We start from the raw sequence: 21,331 nt of genomic DNA on the forward strand, positions 1-21,331 counted from the left end.
AACTTCCAAATCTTGGGTGTCTCTCAGTTTCCCGGAAAAGTAGGCAAGACTCCCAGGGTACCCCTGTGGCTTGATGATGCAATTTGCGCCAATTCATGTCCTTGTGGCTCTACCTCTGCTCCAAAATGCTATCGGGAGGGGGGGGGGAACGACTGCATGGACTGGAGTCTTGGGCACAGACAGGGAAGGGAACCCGCCCATGGCTCAAACCACCAGTACTTGGAGAGCTGCACTAGGCTGCGCATCAACAGCAGTCTGATGTGCAGAGATAATGTCTTAAAAACAAGCCTTTCCTGCATATCGGACCTCTGTGATTTGTTCCCGCAGGTCCACAGCTCTGAATCTATACTTGACGTCACAATGTGTGATGGGGGTGGGCCCTGCCTATTTTGTCAGTCTAGAGCCACACAATGTCTAATGGCAGTACTGATGAGCTGAGCTGGATAAGAGCAGAATGTGGCTTAACTTGTATAGAAGTTTGAAAGGAGCTAAAATATGCTTCATTATTTACACAAAATTCCTCAAAAATGTTTTCTGTTGTAGGAGAGGATATGGAATGATGGATCCAATATATAATACCGGCAGACGGGATGTCAGCTGCCAGTATACCGGCAGCGGCAACTTGTCTGCCGGAATACCGGCAGCGAGGCAGCGAGTCCCTTCGCAAGGCTTGCTGTGCTCACCACGCATCGGGACAGGGACAGGTTCTATTCCTACTTGGTTGGTGGCATGTACCCACCAACTGAGGGGAATTACGAATGGGTGTTGGTATTCTGCCTGTTGGTAAAATGCCGGCATTTTTTCTGCATCCTGGAATGACTAATATGTTCATGTTCATCAGCCTAGCAATATAATTCAACATGGTACTCACATAAACAGATTGCATTTGTTTTCTAAACTACTTACAATTAAAAGGGGTTCCAACATGGACTAAAGACCCTATTCAGTATCAATTGTAAATTCTGCTAAATTCAGCAGAATTTACAATCCTTTGTCTCGCATGCTGGGATCTGCCCATCGCAGGGCAAGGCCGCCCAGCATGCTAACCGCCGCCCACCCTGCGATCACACACTAATTGTGATCGCACCACAATTTAGTGTGCAGTCACATAAAGTTGGGAAGCCTCCTGCCGGCGCAGCCTGTCTGCAATGGTGGGAGGGCCACCGCCATCTTTTTGATCGGAGCCCATGCCACGATCATGATCACACCCCCATTCAGATGCTGCCACCCCTGTTTCCCTGTTTCCACTCCCGCAACACTCTGTCTCCGACTTGGAAATTAAGCGATGCCGACCCTCCTGCCACATGAATGCCTCTGCCTGATTGACAGGCAGAGGCATTCGCATTTACTGCAGGTCAACCGCAGTAAATGTGGGCGCATGCACTACGGATGGCCATCGACCATTGATGATTCCTAATCATCAATGGTTCATGGCCGATGTCAAATGTTTTTGCCATTGATGGGAGAGAACCTGATGGTTTCCCTCCAGCGATGGCACAGCATAAACAAATATTTAAAAAAAATCAAGGTGCAAGGGCTCGGAGCATAGCACCACCCCCAACACCCATGAAGCCACACCCCTGGACTGTGACTGGCCCACGGGTCATTCCCAGAAATAACAGGGATGACCACCGATGGGTGAAACCATCGATGGTCTCCCATGGCATATTTGGTGACCACCAATGGCCACTCACAGTTTTGCGATCCAACCTTAATTAGGCCCTAAAACCATACTTAATACTAATACTAAATCTAATTGTCTTAATTATTTATATCTTGTGAGAAAATAATATTCATTCACAATCAAATAAATTAAATGTTTGCATATACAGAAAATTCTAGAATTTATCTGTTTGATTAATTAGATCATTATAATTACTTTGTAATCAAAGCAGCAAAACAACATTGTTTCGATGACTTGAAAATAGTCTGCTCTCTAAAATACAAAACTAATGACCCTGTCCATACAATGTAATTGCTATGGATAAAGAAAAACCCCTTTGCTTATATTTTGTTGGTTTTGTTAGTATTGGGCATAAAACTTCCTAGGCTTATTAAACATTCCAGATAACAACACTTCTGTTAATTAAATCATTGTCAATCTCACTCAAGCAAAAATATTTTGACACAGGTCATTAACATTACTGTTTCCTGTGGACAGGACTGTTTGTTGTGCGATAATGAAGAATGCGTCTCTAGATTAACAGTTCTAAAGAACAACATATTTTCTGATGTCACGTGAAATACAATAGCCAACTGTGTTCGGACAACATTCCAGGCTCACATTGCAAAATATATAATCCACAGTGCAAAATGGAGTCAAACGCCTATGCTATGTTTTTAAGAATACTTCTCGGCTTATACTAAGTGCTGGTAAATGTGTCTCATTAAAGCATACTAGTCCTGTGTTTACACAGTGCATGCATTATAAAAAAACAAAAAGTGTTTGCAAAAAGGTCCTCAGCCAGCTTTGAGCAGTGTTGGAGTAACCTTAACGACATGGAATAAAAAGATCATGCAGATATTTGTTATGTGATTCCAAGTCCTGCCATGATATCTTCAATTACTATATAACTTCCAACAGGTCCATGGGACTGAGCCTCCTACTAAGGCAGGACAGACAACTAGCAGGAACATTGGAGCAATTCTGGGGTTTTTCTAGGTTCTAATTTCTAAGGTAAGAGCATTCTATTCCATGCTTCAATTAATTATTGTATTCTTTTAAATTATACAAAATATTCAAAATATACTTTAGACAATTTATTTGAATATTTTTATAAATTTTTCATTTGTCTAGTTTGTTACCAGTAATTATAACTAATTTAGCAAACTAAATGTCAACTTTACATAATTTCATTTAATGGAAACTGATTTGAAATCATATTATTTTGAACTCAGTGTTGTTCATTCATTCTGCTGCATACAAATAATTTACTGTCCAGGTGCCTAAAAATCTCTGTAGCCTATTAAACCTGAATAACTTTGTGACCAATTTCTTCAAAAGCAATGCAATCCAAATCAATTATTACTGAGTTAGAAAAACACATTATTATATAGTTATATGTTTTTGTGAAATGCGTTCTTACACTATTTGCTTTATGTGAAGTGGTAGCATTTTGTGTTTTACATGGCACCCAAGTATCTGTAGCCATTCATATCGTTATTCAGGCTATAGGTCGACCATGAAAAGGTTGACAGTCATTCGGTCGACCACCAATGGTCGACATGGTCATTATGTCAACATATACAAGGTCAACAGTACTTCCTGTCAACCCTTTTCAAAGGTCGGCAGGTTCAAATAGTCGACAGACATATGGTAGACACATACAGTCAACAGCTTTTTTTTTAGCATATTATTGAACTGTTTCATACTTTACCATCCACATGGACTACGATTGGGAATAGTAACCCGAAGCATGGCGAGTGAAGCGGTACACTAATTTGGGCTCTACGTGCTTTGATGGTGAAAACAACACCAAAAAAAAAGTAAAAATGTTGTTTCAACCTTTTTTTGTGTTGACCTTTTGATCCTGTCGACCTTCAATACTGTCTACCTTTTGCCATGTTGACCTTTTCATTTGTCACTTTTGACACTGTCAACCATTATTGGTCGACCTAATTACTGTAGACCTTTTTCATGCAGATCTGATGCTCCACACCCATTCATATTAGTTAGGCCACATTTAAAACACATTTCTGCATAGCTACATAAAATGACAACATTCATAGTTTTATAGTCATTAATCGATTTATTTTCAAACATTTTCAAAAAGTTGTCTGAAGGTATACTAGCAATGTGTTTAAATGTGGTATTACACCTTTTGCTGCATATGTCTCTGTCTCTCATCTCTTATGCTCCTAGAATATTTTAGCAGTTATACAAAGACTTTTTGTGCTTTCACCGTCCTGCCTATGCTAGTTTGAAGATGAGCAGATTAGGAAATATGTGCATCTGATTTACTTCTCAGGACTGCTCTGTTTGAGTTGATGTTTTAATCAAAAATTATAATTAGCTTCAATGCTTAAAGCATATTTCTTTGAGCAAAATCAATTGCCAGTGAACTCGGTTTTGATTTTATGCATACAGAAAGTGAAAATTCATCAAAAATATTGAGTAGTTAGTATTGGATTACTGACTCAGTGCTAAACTATACTGTGACTTTGGGTGATAATGAAACTTTACACATTAGAAGGTATGATAATGTCCTGTCAGCTTTTCTCTGTTTAAAATGGATAATATCTTCTAGACAAAGATCATTATTTAATTGGTAATGATCACCTAACAACGTTTTTATTTACTAGACTTTTGTAACTCTTCCATTCCCCAATACTGTATACATAATACAATACAAATTGCACATGCAGGTATACTCGTATGTGTGCGTACAGATAGATACTGGTGGTTATACACTGCAGTACTATAAACCCTGTAAACTCATTCCTACTGTAGGTCACAGTTTCATCAAACCAAAGTTCCCAGCAAGCACAAGGGTTTCCTCATTCTCATGGTAACTTACGCTAACAATTTCTTCATTTATAGTGAAAAGTTTTCACTCAATAAAGTCTTGTTCCACATGTTTAAGGTATTAGAGCTATTAACCAAATGGTTAATGTACGAGATATTGCAGATTTCAACTGCAGTGTGTTATTTTACCACAAATAAAGTCCCCTTGTTCTGAATGGGGACAGCAGTGTTGAGTTATTTATCAAGCTCCGAAAAGCTTAGCTTTTCTGAGCTTGTCCCCCATAGATGACACCATCAGAGGATGGCATTAGCATTTATATATATATATATATATATATATATACACACAATTGATCTTTGTTTCCTACCCCAGGAGGCTGGCTTTTGTGTAAGCACTGACAAATGGCCATGCATGCGAACTAAAGGCAATAATTAGCTATTTTAATTACTTATAAATATGGTCCAAGCACTTAAAATGTGCACTACCATCTGTAGTCTGGATTGTACATTGTACTTTCAGCCAGTGTAGTGTAGATTTACATTGGTTTTCTATTTTCAAGAAACCAGCTTATCACAGTGTCCATTAAAGGACATCATTAAATGCCATACTCTAGTAGACCATCAGAGTCATATTAGTTTATGACTGGATTACATTAATACTTAACTTCATCTTTCATTATTGTCAATTGTCATTTTCACTTCCATTGACACCTAAAGGTGACACCTGACTTTTATTAGTTCACCTAGCTATGTTATCACTGATTAAGGTCATATTTATTTTTCATTCTATATAGCCCTGGGGAGCAGGGGGAGAAGGGGTCAAGTTGCAACTGAATGTCTGTTGGTAGGTCTTTAAATGTTGTTTCCTCTCACTTGTGTAGCAGAATCTAGATTCAATACTACAGTAGTTATTAAGTCCAGAAGGTTTGATAATGTCTTCTATGTAACAGATAATATGATGGCTGAGCAATCTGCAGCACTCCTGCATGACTCCAGTCACCCCAAGCATTAATAAAAAAGAATACAGCACAGAGCTGTTATTGAATGACATATGCCACAGAGTCTCTAAACTATGCTTACAGTCCAGCACTGTGGTATTTTCATAATTCCATAAACTCAATGCTTGTCAATCCCAATTATAGGTTAAAACTCTGTCTTTCAAATACAAAACAGAGACAGACAGCTCTGGCTATCAATTTTTCTACGTTGAAATAAAATTCATTAAAGGACTTGTTTATACAGTATATGGATGCAATAAACAAAAACCTGTCTATTCAACACATGGGAGAGCCTTTTAAAAAGTTTTTACTAGCACATATGGTAACTAATAAGGTGACTCAATGAATTCATGCTCACTATTCACAATGTGCCTTTAGATTTACAGTGTAGCTGTAGGTTTTTCAGTATAAAATTTTACAGTCAATTTACTTTAATCATGTCAGTGTTAGCTGTAATGAGTTGTACACCATCCTGCTGCTGAAATATTTATTGGCTGATGTGAGCATATGATCTGGGCCCGGTGTGTGCAGTGATGTATTTTCCCAATGAATGCACCAAGGACAACATCAGTTTGACTAATGATGAACTGTACACAGCTCTGCACTTGTTCCTGAGAGAAATCACAATGTCACAACCAGAGAAAAAACATATAGCTTTCTGTAACAATTGAAAAAGAAAAACGGAGAAAACCATTTAAAGAACTTCGGTAAGAGTCTTGTGATAAGTTTTCTAAGTTCTTTATATACTGTGTGCATCAAGTGAGTGGGAGACTTGTCAGATAAATTCAAGGGGAGAACAACTACAGGTCAGGATGTACGGGTTTACCCATAGTGCTACTGATTGGAGAATGAACGTCCTTACATGCCCAATATGGCAATACAGGGAATAACATGCTATATTGGGGTCACTTATTGTTGTTAATGTGCCATAATTATATTGCAGCCTTATATTATTATTTATCATCAATAACATTCTAAATCAGTGGTTCTCAAACTGTGTGCCTAGGTATCCTGGACCAATTCAAATTATTTATGGTCAATGTAAAAGTCAAAACCAGTGCTGGTGGCTGTGAATCATAAAATATGTGGACTAACAGAAGCAAATCTTGTCCCTCATCATACAATTGAACCTGAGGATAACATTCTAAACACAATTTACTTAATTTAATATTTTTTTAAAAAATTTTTTTAATAAGAAACGTTTGATCTGGGGGTGCCATGAAAAAATTCTGAAGCTCTAGGGCGCCATGATTCAAAAAAGCCTGGGATCCACTGTCCGACTCCTAAATCATATGTGATTTTTTTTTACTGTAGTATAAAATAAATGGTATATGTAAATTTAATATGTATATTTTGCAATATAACATTTACCCAATCAAATCCTTTAATAGATTTCTGTTTTCACAGACTTTACATACTGTAGTATTACACAGTATTACTCTCTAGTTATTGTCATTTCTATAGCTGCAGGCCTCTCAGCTCCTGTGCAAGTAAGGAACGCCATAATTTACCCACCTACCTTTAATAAGACCCATTAACATTTTATGCATTTAATATATATTTTAAAGCCTTATTTAGCTATATTTTCTATAGGAGAAATTAACATGTAGTATTATACACCACTAATGAAATACAGTGTGAACAGTCCCCAATAGTCAGAAATTAGGACAGATCAACATTTCCTATTGCAAAACCTATGGTAATGTAATATGTAAAAGGCAAAAACATTAAACATTTGGAACTATAATATTTTTCTATATTCAAATATGATATCTACTGAGGTATAGACACCTTTATCTAAAGAAACCTTTCAACACCCAATCAATAAAGAAATATAGAATGAGAATTCACAAAATGATGAGAAACTGTCTCAGAACAAATTAAACATCATAATGGCTCTTCATTCCTGATTCTTTTAGCATTACTCAGCAGGAGTGTGATTGCTGTCAGATACACTAGAAGAGAGAGATGTCACATTGCACAGTAATCAGGCTTGATGACCTACCAACATAATCATGTTAAGTTTTACTCATGCTGATCTGCCTATGGAAATCATTCTTCAAGTACAGGGAAGCTAAAAACTTAATAGTGCATCCTTCCTGTCTGTGAATAAAGCACTGATTATTTAAATATGGAAAGCTCTTATTTTGTATTATTTTTTTCAGTGCATAAGTGTCCTGACTAAATTTATTAGCATAAAGACCACTGAAAGTCCAAATTGCAATAGAGAAGGATTGTGCAAATTGAAGCAACTTTACAAGGCTGCATCTAATAGGGTGTATGGGGATAATTGGCCCTGTATTCACAAAAATTGTTCAATGCTCTTTGCAGACAGGCATTTTTCCTGAACCAAAAGAAGCAATTGTTAGACCTCTTCTTAAAAACCTAACTTAGACCTCGACTGAATGACCAACTACAGACCAGTATCATACCTTCCTTTTCTATGAAAGGTTGTTGAGACCTCAACAAATTTGTCCCATCGGATCCCTCCCAGCATGCCCCGCAGCCGACCTGTCACTCTGCACATGCCCAGAACGACTCCCTGGTCATAAACCTGGAAGTCCAGGGCCACCTGGAGATCACAAAGGACAGCTCTTATCGAAAGAGCTGTCCTTCTTAATAGTAACTGCATACCTAAGTGCATATGCAATTAGCATCGCTGCGATGGGCGGTGATGGGCAGCAATATCAATTAGTACATTATCTGGATTTAGTGAATTCCAGATCATTTCTGACTCAGTGTCCCTATTGTCAGGACTTGTGACTATGACATCTGCCTATGATATTGCATGCTCATATATTATTCACCAGGTTCTGGTTGATTCAAAAGAATAAAGATGTAAAAAAAAGAATCATTAAAGTAAAAAATTGAAAAAGTCCACATATTTGACATTCTCATGATTGTTAGAACATGACAGCCTTAAATTAATTTTAAAAAAGCATTCTGTTTATGGACGCCTTCATCCCGCTCCCTCAAAATCCCGACAGTCGGCATGCCCCGAGCCCGCAAGGCCCTCATTGCACTCGCCCCCTCCTTCTGCTGGCATTCTAATCCCCAGGATCCCGGCGTCGGTATGGTGACCAGAAGGACCCCAATCGCCGGTCACCCATTCTCAACCCCAACAGATTTGTACCTGGACAAACTATGGGGCTTTTTCAATTAGCTCACCACTCGCGAATCGGCGCGAGTAAATGTTGCCACACCTACGGTAGCTCCGGGCTTGCTGATTTTTGTTAGCAGCCCCAAACGTCGGTGATACTACGTCAGCACCCATGATTCCCCAAGGAGAGTATTGTAAAATATTGAGTAATCTCCTATATAAATGTCCTTGAGTGGAATGTGGCCATGGACATAATTTAGTAACTACATTAAAATACAGTAAAAAGGAACATAATCCACTAAACTGCAAAGCTCCCATATGCATCTGTCTTTATTATATAAATGCACTCTTCACAGCAATTACGTGACAATTATGTAACTTGTTGACATTAATATATTGAAATACAAGGGTGTTAATTAGACACTGGGCAAGTAAAATGGGCTATGATACTGTACTAGTACTGTAATCCCTGACGACAGCTGGACAAGTTCTAATCACATTAGTGTTTGAATGAATATTTACCTAAGAGACATATATATTGAGGAGTCATGTTTTAAAACTACAGACATCCTTGTAAAAGATCCCATTTAAAAGTGCTATCCATAACTAGCCATATGCAGAAATGACATTATGCTAAATATTAAATCGTCATATGTGTAACCTAATTCACAAATATTGCTCAGGATTGCTTTAGAAGAATACTGACACTCAGATGCAGTTGTCCTTTGCACATAGCCACCTTAATTTAGTTATTTCCCTCGAGTGTGCTACACATTACACAGCAGTGACATATCTTTATTCTGAACATCACCGACTAGTGTGTTGGCAGTGGGGTGCATATTGCTCTGACTGTCTCTTCTGTTCAGTGCTCCATGGGTTCCAAAATGTTTAAGTGCAGTCTATTTGTTTTTATTAACATTATAGTGAAGACTCATTTATTTAATTAGCTGAAGCTGCCTTAAGGTATAGTATCGGCAGTGGTGTGTGAAGGTAGCTGCTTTGGAGATTGGAAACAAAGATACTGCAATATTGCAAACATTATCGTATGCAAGTATAGCACAATCATACAGTAAACACAGCGGTGTCACTTGGGGGGTGTCACCTAGTGTGCCGTAATTATCTCAGCACCCCCATCATACATACCCCAGCACCCTGCACACATTCAGCCAGGAAGTCACACCCCTTGATCCATGAAATTTTCAGGGTGTGACCTGCAAGTCACGCCTCCAATCTTGTCTATGACTGCGGGAGCTGCTGGGCAACCACCAGCCTCTAACACTACACGGACACAATGTGAATGTACACATCATTCATCATAGCAGCTCGGTGACACTATCCGAGGTGACACCAAAGCAGCAGAGCAGCTTTGTTATTGTGGTGTCACCCCCTCAAATTGTGTCATCTGATGCGGCCCACACACCTCTAGGGATGCTACTGATTAAAAAAGTAAGATTTGATAACAGAAAAGAACTGTCCATCTAGATTTCCATTTTTTGTGTATTTCAGTTTTTTTCTTGGGGGGGTTAGGACAGGGCCACGATTACACAATTTACTGAGAGATGTGTCATCACTACCCCCATCCCACTAATTTCACCCCAAGGGAAGGGTGACCTGCTCTCCTAGGAGTCCATGGGGACACCCTAAAATTCAGGAGTCTCCTGAACATTCCTGAAGAGGGTACAAATATATTTACACTATATCCCATTTATACTCTTCAGTTAATTTGAATAAGTGCGGGGAGGCTATTACATTTCCTTATATTACATTTCATTCTCCCTCCAACTTCAAAGTATATCCAGACTCCCCTTTATCGAGATATTTTTTTAAAACTGCCTTTCAGAACCACAAACACTTTTGATATTTTTAAATATTTCTATCATATTACCTGTGTCCTTTGTCTGTTCTTATTCTGCTTGTCAAGTTTATCCTGATAAGTTATGTTATGCAGCTCATGCATCATTTTAGTAGCCATTCTCTAAAATTATTCTATTTTATCAATGTCTGCTTGGAGATAGGGCCTCCACAGTTTTACAGAGTATTCTTTCTATACAGCCAAGTATTCTAGAGGGTTTTCCCACTGCTTGTTCACTCTGCTTGCTTACTGTACATGTCAACTGCATCTATTGCTGTTGATGATGCTGACCACATTGTATGCTAAAAAATAGAATGTAAAAGTAGTGTACAAAACACATACAGTATGTTATTGTTAAAGCCTTGGATTTTGCCGCAAATTATGTAGTGCATTTTGATCATGTGGTTCCAAAGCACAAAGAGCTATTTATTCCATAATATAAAACATAAGTATCGCCAATTACATACGCATGCGCGTGAACAGCACTGCTCGAAGCTTCAATACAGAATGCATTCAAATAGTCCTTGTGGAATAAAGTCATTGGGTACAGGCAGGGATCTGTGTATACTCGGGTTGGGTTCATCTGATACTGACCCCGGCATCCCGACTGATCTCAATCCCGACAGGGACTACATACTAAATGAACACTAATCCTAACCCTACCCTTAACCCTCCCCTCTTACAGCCTAACCCTAACCCTCCCCTCTTGCAGCCTAATTCTAACCCTTCTCCCGCAGCCTAACCCTAACCATCCCCCTGCAGCCTAACCCTAACCCTTCTCCCGCAGCCTAACCCTAACCCTCCCCCTGTAGCCTAATTCTAACCCTTCTCCCGCAGCCTAACCCTAACCCTCCCTCCCCGCAGTCTAAACCTAACCCTTCTCCCGCAACCTAACCCTAACCTTCCCCCTGCAGCCTAACCCTAACCCTACCTGGCATACTTCCGTTTGGCATCCTGGAGGTCGGGATTCCAGTGCTGGCATTCCGTCAGGTGTCGGGATTCTGGTGCCAGCATCATGACCGCGGGGGTCGCGAGTGCCAGCTTGGTGACTACATCCCGTATACTCGATGTCAGATAGGTCAGGATCTTTTCTGTTGTCTGTATAGCTGGATAAAGCCTGCAGGTCCCACTGTAGAGTGTCTCATCATGGAAAGTGCTTTGTCTTGAAGCATCATGGAAGAATATTGAGTTTCATGGGTGCAGTGGATATTTGGTATTTACATAAAACAAAGCGTATTTTCTTATGCCAATTAAAACAAGTCTTCACATGAGCATATAGTTATGCAAACATATAAATAGGCAAAAACTACATTTTTAATGGAAAAACCTTGTATTGATCAAATTTAATAGCTGCATTATGCGACCACTTCTGCAAGACCACCAGAGTTTATCCTATCGAGATACAGACCAGAATAAGTCCAAACAGTACATAGTTTGCGTACTGTGGACCTCATTCAGCTTGGATCGCTATTGAGACAGACATTGCGATTTTCCCAATCCTGCTTCTGCTAATAACCACATGTGAAGAGCCGCCCAGAAAGTAAAAAGATGCCCACAGATGCAATTGCAAAATTGCTTATGCAATCTCAGAATTGTGATGCATATGCAGAAATCGAGAACCATCGACAATTGCGGTTTACCCAGGGCTATTCAGAATAATGGGAATGCAGTCGCACTGGTGCCATGTTTTTAGTCGCAATCCATTGCAATAGACGTTAGATACACACCCCGAAAACGGCCATGATCAGCCTGCATTTTTCCAACTACTCCCCACAAACAGTCACTACCTGTCTATTAAATTGCTATCGCATTTTACTAAATTGCGATGGCAATTTAGCCTTTGCACACGCGCAATGCATTTGCAGTACATGTGCAGTCTGCAGATTTGCGATTTTCCAATTATGTAACTGAAGCTGAATAAGGCTCTGTGTACACAAATCACTTTTATCCAGATAGTACATAGTGTGTACTAAAGTGTCGTTATTACTTTAAGTTGCATATCTCTTTTAAATGTAACATTGTTATCTATATATATAAATGTGAAAGCTCTCACTAACTCACTGACTAACTGACTGATCACTAATTTGTCTCTTACTTCCCGATATGTAAGGAAGCTGAAATTTAACATAGGTATTCTTCAGGTGTGAAATAGGAAAACTACGTAATTGAATTTTAATAAACCTCCCCTAAGGCTATGAACGGTGGTTGACATAATTACTTGGTTGCGTGAACGATAACGCCCAAACGGCCAATCAGAACAAAATTTGGATTGCACCTCCAGTGTGTAGAATTTAATAAACTATGGTTCTGTCACTTTTTACTGTATCTGCTACGGGTGCTCATCGGGTAACGCCAAGAACAATGGATTAACATTTACTTACATTGATACGTCTCAAGTTTACTGCTCTATAGATTTACCAAATTTTTTACACTCATTTATATTTACAACCGTGAAATCAGAAACTCCAGTGTGAAGAACGGGTAGAACAGCTAGTATACTATATTTCCAAGTCATAACCTCAACCATTATAGATTTTAATAAAACTTCCGACCTATATTAAACATGCAAATAAGTTGCAAATCCATGTGAATCTATTGCATGCACCAAATTGCACACAATCAAACTTAGTGATTTGTGACCTACATTAAGAAATGCCTTCATTCAATTTCTTTGACTCTGATACCATATTACGTAATTTTAATAACTAATCTAAGCATACCTCCCAACATCAAGAGACGGGGAAGCGGGGCTCTCCGCCGTGCTGCTGCCAGATGGGGAGTGGCTTCACGGGAGTGCCGCACTCGAGAGCCACGCCCCCATTTTCCATCACTGTGGGTGCATGGCAAGTGCTCTGTGAGCTGCTGGCCATGCCCCCAGGCCCCCTGTTCCTTGTGAATAGATGCTGCAGTGTCTATTCACTGCTGCTCAGCTAGGCAGTGTAGAGTGACAGGAGCCTCCCAACTGCCCCCACCCCCACCCCCACTCCCACCCGCGACACTGCAGCCCACAGGTGGGACAGCGGGACAGTCCCCCAATAAATGGGACTGTCCTGACAAAATCGGTACAGTTTGGAGGTATGGTATAAGGGTCCCATTATTAATAATTGCATATGTAATTAAGGGGTCTTTACTAAGCCTTGGATGGAGATAAAGTAGACGGAGATAAAGTACCAGCCAACCAGCTTCTTACTGTCATTTTGTCATAAAACTCATGGAGATTGCGGCTGCTGGCGGGAATGGAGGGATCACTGTGGATATCGTAGATAGCTGCTGTTGTCCCTCAGTAATATATTAGAGAGAGACTAAATATTTGCGGTTAACCCCTGAAAATGTTTTTTTTTTCTTTTTCTGGAGATTAAGCTGCAAATATCCAATGCTAAATGGGCCCCTAAGAGAGATCCAGTGGGGCATCACATAAGGGGGGGTCATGTTTGTTAAGTTGCAACAAACATGTCATCCCGGCTCTACCCACCCACTTCACTAGGTAAGTCACATTTGGCACTCTCCCAGACATAACAGGAGAGTATGCATGTAGCTATATGCTGGGGAGTACGTATTACAAGTTGCAGCCAGCTCTGCATTAGAATCATAAGCATCAGGCAAAATTCATACACATATTTACACTTACACAGTCAGGTACAAGTAAAGTTATTTAACATTTGCATTAATAGATTTTAATTAACTTAAAAACCTCCATAGCGCAGCCGATATAGGGTTTGATCAGAAGTGGATGCAATAATTGTTGTGATTGTGACACATTCCAGATTAGTGACTTCTATAATATACAAAATGCTTGTTTAAGTTTTCCCCTTGTGTATTAGCATGCACCTTACTGTGCAAGCCCTGAGGTGCTCACTTTCAATGCCGATGGACAGTGTAACTGATCAACACTTGCACAATCCTTTGACATATGCAGGCTGCCCTTCGGAAATTCCTCTAAACATAGACTCTGTGACTGGGGATCTGCTTTGGGTACACGCAGCCACACCCCTGGCACTCCCATAAAATGCCCATGAGATGGCCTTATTTTGCATTCACCTCAGGCCACCTCCCAGTCACTGCCCAGGAACACCTTGTTAGGTGCCGCGGTCCACGGCGCCGCTCGGTCTGTTTCCGAGCGATGCTCACGGCCGCCGCACCTCCTTCCCTGCCCGCCCGGCGCCTAGCAACACTGGTACGCCGTGCGCGCTGAGCCGCCGGGTCCCTAGCAATGCTAGGACGCCATGCGCGCTGAGCCGCCGGGTCCCTAGCAACGCTAGGACGCCGTGCGCGCTTAGCCGCCGGACCCTTAGCAACGGGGACGCCACTGACTTCCGCGTTCCCCGTTGCTTCCTGCTAATCATTACACCTGTTAACTCTGGTCGTGCAGCTGCACGACATTACTAATCAGGCTTCGCTGCAGCTATTGGAGGGTTCCCTGTTAAATTCTCCCTCACTACCTGGCACAGACGCCGGTGATAGCTTCCTGTATGCTGTTCCTGCCTGGTAACGTCTGTTCCTGGTTTAGCTGTATCTGGTCGATCCTGCTCCCTGTGCTCCCGTGTCCTGGAGTTCTGAAGCCGGTCCTGGGAATCCTTCCTGTCCAAAACGAACCTGTTGCAGTCATCCGTGGGATCTCGTTACTTGGGGTTCTCTCCCGGTTTGTGAGTAGCGGCTTCTGCCGCGAGTTGCAGCCTAGGCCGCTTAATTCTTGTATTACCTTTGTGTTGGTGGCTTTTGCGGAGGTTTCCGCTTTTCACTGTCCTCCCCAGAACTCGGCGGTGCCGTGTGGGGGAACGGACAGTGGTATCTTTTGTTGTTCTTTTCCTTTTGGCGGCGTGCCGCACATATATTTAGTTTCAGGGTAGTTAGTAGCCCCTAGCTTCTGTTTGTTTTAGTTAGAGGTCCCCTTGTTATTATCCTGTCTCGGTTCACGCTTTGTCTCACGCTAAGACCTGGGGGCATCGGAGTTGGGCAGACCTAATCCGCCCTTCAAACGCGGCTGCCGTGGGCCCAAGAAACCATAGTCACTCAGGCGTGAATTGACCACACGGGTAAGACAACGGAGGTAGGGTGCTAGGGGCTATTCTCGTACCACTCCTTAGTTCAGCGTTGCGTCCTGGTGCTCTGAACTCACCTCGCAACATCTCTCCAGTTCTGAGCATCAGGAACGTAACACACCTGGGCCCCTTCCTCTTTGGCAGCAAGCAGACTGTAGGTTTATGCTGTAGTCTACTGTTTATTTGCAGGTCTCCAGAAACATGGTGACACATCTGTTGCTTGATATGGCCATTTTCCAGGTGATTTATGTCTGCAGCATCGGTTGCCGCCGAGGAACTCTGAGGGACAAGTATAATATATATGGGTGCAGGGTGTGCAGTGTGGGCCCCCCTCGACCCATGGGCCTATGGGCCCCATGCATCTTGCACCCACTATAAATACGCCTTTGGTATGTAATGTATGAGGTAAACCAGGCGCATGTGCAACTGGTGCAGGTCTACACACTTCTTGCCATGGGCACACCTCAGCATATGTATTTAAAATAAGCTGTTTTTCTAAGTGTCTTTTTTGTTTCGGTTTATCATACATTACATCCAACTCAGTGACAGTCCTTATGTCTTTAAAGAAAGGTTAGTATATCAGCCATTTAAAAGAAAAAGGTAATTTACGATTGGTCTGAGTGTGTAGATTTTCACACTGACGTATTGATTTACCAACAGAACATGAACAACCAGTACATACGTGTAGAGATTTTTGCTCTGGAAACTTGTGAACTGAAAAATGCTTGGGAAGAGAGAATTCAAAAACAAAATGAAGAACGGCAAATTGAAGCAGCTAGGCAGCAAAGGAGCGCCCTGAAGCGGTAAGTAACCCCCTGCTCACACAGTGTGGCAATGTACTGTCTACACACAAGTGCTAAATATTACTTTTCAGCAGTAATGTATTAAAATAAGAGTAGCCAATAATCTTTGCAAGCTGCACCTGTGATACGTTGGCCTGCACTATATTGAAACATAGTACATGCAACCAGGGCCGTAACTAGGTGTGTGCGGAGGGGGCACCGCACATAGCGATGCAGGGTAGGGGGTGCTGTTGGCAGCACTTGTCAATTATCTGTTTTAATTACTTTCACTTGCAGATTCCCCTGTTTTTGAAGCCCAGCATCTCCTGACCATCCCTGTCTCCTATCCTGACCCCTTCTGTTGCTAATTCCTATACAACATTCATGAACTCAAACTGATATTTCTTTGTTATTCAGTCACACTGTCCTTTATTACATTTCAAGATGCTGACATACCTGGTATTCGAACCCATTGCTTGTGGCAGTACAGTCAGATAATCTATTCATTGAGATATCTGTGGGAAGGGGAATGATACCATGAGCTTCTCTGGGCTCAATCTTGTCATGCCCCTTCCCCACAAGGCATGCACCTTATGTTTCTAATTAAAAAAAATGGGGGGGAGGGGGCCAATTCTCCCTCTGGCACAGGGCACCAAAAAGTCTAGATACGGCTCTGCATGCAGCTGGACCTAGGATGTTGAAACCAATTGGGAATGCATTGGCTATACTATTATTATTATTATTATTATTATTATTATTATTATTATTATTACTAGAGCAAATCCATCGGATTCGACGGTTACAGTCGTTTTTTTTTAAAGAATAAAGTCATATCAAGCAACAAATGTAAACTTGCTCATGCACGTTTATCCCATAGACTTTATATGGGAACTTACCCACCCCGCGATGCCCAAACCATTGCCTCAATTTAATTGAAGACCTTTATTTTGATGCCTCAACGATATTTTTACATTTAGCCATTCTCTCAAAATAGGTCTCACAGTAAAAATCTTATAGAATTAATATATAGATTATTATTATTATTATTATTATTGTTATTATTATCATTATCACTACTACTATTTTAAATGAACAACAGGTGAAAAATCATTAATTGTAACAATGGCAACAGTTATTATGTCACATGTAGAGATCAAAGCAATCTACACTTACATTAGTTCTAGATGTATTCAATAAGTTGAAGTGCCATTTTTTGGCTTTCAATTAAATTGTTATAAATATACCTAAACCAAATTCCACTGGCATGTATCGACCCTTGCACATTCTATGTTTGTAATATAACATCTCTGTAAAGGACCTACTTATTAATATTAGCATTTACAGTAGGTGCACAATTTCATAAAGATTATAGCAACCATACAAACACTTGATTTTTATTTAATATTGTTTATTAGGAACATTAAATACAGGATATGCAGACACACAGTGACAGATGACATACTATATTACATATCAGTTGCAACAAAAACATAACTGCTAATACTTAGTGAATCATCCAGGATAACCAAAACAGCAGGTGGATAATATCTTTTCACAACTGCCTCAAAAAAAACCAGACAGATACTGCAATACTGTTTCTTTAGAGGATACTAAAGAACTTGCCCACACAAAAGCCTCTCCTTTGAACCTCATCAACATATTGGCTATCATCTCTTCTTGGGTAGTTAACTCAAAAGGCTGGTGAAAAAATGACTGAAGCTGTGAAATATTTCCATCAAAATATAAAGACTGATCCTTCCAGAGGCGGTCTTCAATCTATTGTACCTCAGGCAAGGCAAGCATCGGCTGGACCTCAGGGCAAGGCAGGCATCAGCTGGACCTCGGGCAAGGCAGACCCCTCTTGGACTTCCGGCATGGTAGAGCTCATTGAGCCCTCCAGCACGGCAGAGCTTGCTTGGATTCAGAGCCGGCCCTAGGCATAGGCAAACTAGGCAATTGCCTAGTGCATTTGGTATGCCTAGGGGCACCAGCAGCTTTTGCTGATTAAAATGATATGCAGCATGCCTATATTCTGTGTGTAGCATTTTGTATGCAGATACAGCTACAGTCGCACACAGAATATAGACATGCTGCATTTTAATTAGCAGAAGCTGCTTGTGCATCCTAACCACACAGTAATACAGATAAAATGCATTTTCATAAAAAAAGACGCCCAACATAAGCAGAGCTGCCAGCTGACTCACGCCAGGCATCTCCTGCTGCATGGCGTATTGAGGCAAGATGTATGAGGACACATCTGTATCCAAGCAGAGGCAGAGATCAAAGTGTTAGCGGCTGTGTGAATGCTGCGTGCGGGTTGGTTGGTTGTGCAGTAGTGTTTGGCATATGTGTAAGGGGCATTAAGTGTGTCATGTGTTTAAATGCATTAATAATGTGCAGCAAAGGTGTGTGGGGCACTATGTGTGTCATCATGTGTATAAGGGCATTAATAATGTGCGGTATATGTGTGTAAAGGGCACTATGTGTGTCATTATGTGCATAAGGGCATTAAAAATGTGCGCCATACAGTATGTGTAAGGGGAACTACGTGAGTCATTATGTGTAAAAGGGCATTAATAAAGGTTGGCATAATTTGCAAGGTGTATTATGTTTATAAGGACATCAATAATGTGTGTCATATGTGTAAGGGGCATTACTGTGTGGTATTATGTGTATAAATGCATTACTAATGTGTGGAATTATGTGTATAAGGTGCTCTACTGTGTGGCGTTATGTATAGAAAGGGCACTACTGTGTGGTCTAATGTGAATAAAGAGCAATATGGTATGGTGTAATGTGAATAAGGGTCAACTCAGTGTGATGTAATGTGAATAATGGGCACTACTGTGAGGAGTAACGTATATGAGGTAAAGTGATACTACTGTGCGATGTAATGTGAATAAGGGACACTATTGCATTATAAAATGTGATAAAGTTGCACTACTGTGTGGAGTAATTTGAATTGGTAGTACTATTGTGTGGCCATGCCTCATGCCAGCAAAAACACACCCCTTTTTGGGCTGTGCGCCAAATGTGCACACTGTTTCTATTTAAAAAATAGGGGGTAGTAACACCAAAATAAGGACTGCTATGGGTGAGGGGTGATGGTGCTGGGAAAGGGGTACAGGGTCAGAGGTGGAACTAGCGGTGGTGCTAGAAGGCACCAGCCAAAATCTTGCCTAGGGCATCATATTGGTTAGGGCCGGCTCTGCTTGGATTATAGGCAAACTGGTAGTCTTAGATGAGCAGGGTATCCTGAAAGACAGCATCTGGAATGACAGCCGACATGGCTACTCTCCCTTCATGCCCAAAGGCCAGGGCAGAAACATCCTCAGGCTGCAAGGCCAGGGCAGAAAAGTCCTCATACCATGAGGCTAGGACAGAAACAGCCTCAGGCCACAAGGACAGGGCAATGGGGAGAATCCAGTTGGGCCACTCTCTGTGGAGATTCCAGCTGGGCAGCTCTCTGGGGAGACTCCAGCTGGGCAGCTCGGACCTCATGCCCAAAGGCAATGGCAGATTGGACCTCATGCCCAAAGGCTAGGGCAGATTGAAACTTATTCCTGAAGGCAAGGGCCCTCATTCCGAGTTGTTCGCTCGCTAGCTGCTTTTATCAGCCGTGCAAACACTAAGCCGCTGCCCTCTGGGTGTGTATTTTAGCTTAGCAGAAGTGCGAACGAAAGGATCGCAGAGCGGCTACAAAATAAAATTGTGCAGTGTCAGAGTAGCTCCAGACCTACTCAGCGCTAGCGATCACTTCAGACTATTCAGTTCCTGTTTTGACATCAAGAACACGCCCTGCGTTCAGCCAGCCACGCATGCGTTTCCCCAACCACGCCTGCGTTTTTATCTGGCACGCCTGCGTTTTTCCACACACTCCCTGAAAATGGTCAGTTGACACCCAGAAACGCCCACTTCCTGTCAATCACTATGCGGCAAGCAGTGCGACTGAAAAGCATCGCTAGACCCTGTGTGAAACTACATCGTTCGTTGTAATAGTACGATGCGCGTGCGCATTGCGGCACATACGCATGCGCAGAAGTGCCTTTTTTTGCCTGATCGCTGCGCTGTGACCGAAATCTGCTAGCGAACAATTCAGAATGAACCCCAAGAGCAGTAATGCCCTCATGCCCAGAGGCAAGGGCAATAGCAGATTCCCCTCTTGAGGCCAGTACAGCAGACTCCCCTCCAGGGCTCTAGTACTCTAGACTCCTCCTGGGGCTTTGGCACTTGAGAACCCTCCTGGGACTTTGGCACTCGAGAACCTTCCACATGGCATCTCTGGGAAAAGACCTTCCTCAGGACCAGCAGACAAGACACAAGGTCCCTCCTCTGGGACCAACAAGACAAAGTCCATCATGTGGGACCAACAAGGCAGAAAGTGCCTCCTTAAAACCAACTGTGCACAAAGTCGCTCCTTGGGACCAACTGGGCACAAAGTCCCTTCTTGGGACTGGCAGGCAAAACATGAAGTCTCTCTGTGGGAGTGGCAGGCAAAACATGACATTCCCCTGTGGAACAGTCAGGCATGAATCATGAATCCCTTTTCAGGGGTCGCACACACAAAACTCCTCCACATGGGGTCATCTGTGAATTATCGTAATTGATAAGCCTCTTTGAGGTGCAGGGGTATAATTCTCTGCCAACTGCTTAGAAACACTGGAAGACAAATTAACTTGAAGGAATGCAGAAATCTTTGTGAGAAGTTCAGACAAAATGGTTAGAATCTGTGGTAAATGGGGACGCAGCAATATAATGTCTGTTTGCAGAGTATGAAGTGAAACTTTTCCACAGAGTGGAATGGTATGATTAGAAACCACAGGGATTTTGGCAATTAGGAGTTTGATTAGAGAATCTAAAGTGATTAGTTCTTCAGCATTCTGGTGTTTGCCATTGCTGGTCATTTTGTTAGAAATTGACCTTTAGCGTTTTAGCTGAAACACTAACAAACAATGTAGCAATAAACTGTAAGTATTTAATAAATGAAATACATGAACAAACAAGGAATTTCTGGCTGGTAATCAAGCAAAAGTAGAGAGTGATTGAAATAGCAGGAACACTTGATGAACAGCAGTAAATGACAAAAACAGTATGT

The 21,331-nt window shown here is 41.5% G+C and overlaps 1 protein-coding gene across 2 annotated transcripts in view; it reads left to right on the plus strand.

The window, feature by feature from the left end:
• Window positions 1-21,331, plus strand: part of LOC134906045 (protein FAM240B-like) — a 266,635-nt gene that overhangs the window by 103,228 nt on the left and 142,076 nt on the right. The window contains exons 1-3 of one of the 2 annotated variants that reach the window (XM_063914692.1): window positions 2,316-2,373; window positions 2,585-2,677; window positions 16,115-16,257. In XM_063914692.1, the coding sequence (XP_063770762.1) occupies window positions 16,118-16,257 (140 nt within the window). In that variant the 5' untranslated portion in view covers window positions 2,316-2,373; window positions 2,585-2,677; window positions 16,115-16,117. Of the gene's footprint in view, window positions 1-2,315; window positions 2,374-2,584; window positions 2,678-16,114; window positions 16,258-21,331 lie in introns of those variants that run through there. The other variant, XM_063914683.1, reaches the window with a different exon arrangement.

Source organism: Pseudophryne corroboree, chromosome 1, assembly GCF_028390025.1.
Source record: "Pseudophryne corroboree isolate aPseCor3 chromosome 1, aPseCor3.hap2, whole genome shotgun sequence".
NCBI classification, from domain to species: domain Eukaryota; kingdom Metazoa; phylum Chordata; class Amphibia; order Anura; family Myobatrachidae; genus Pseudophryne; species Pseudophryne corroboree.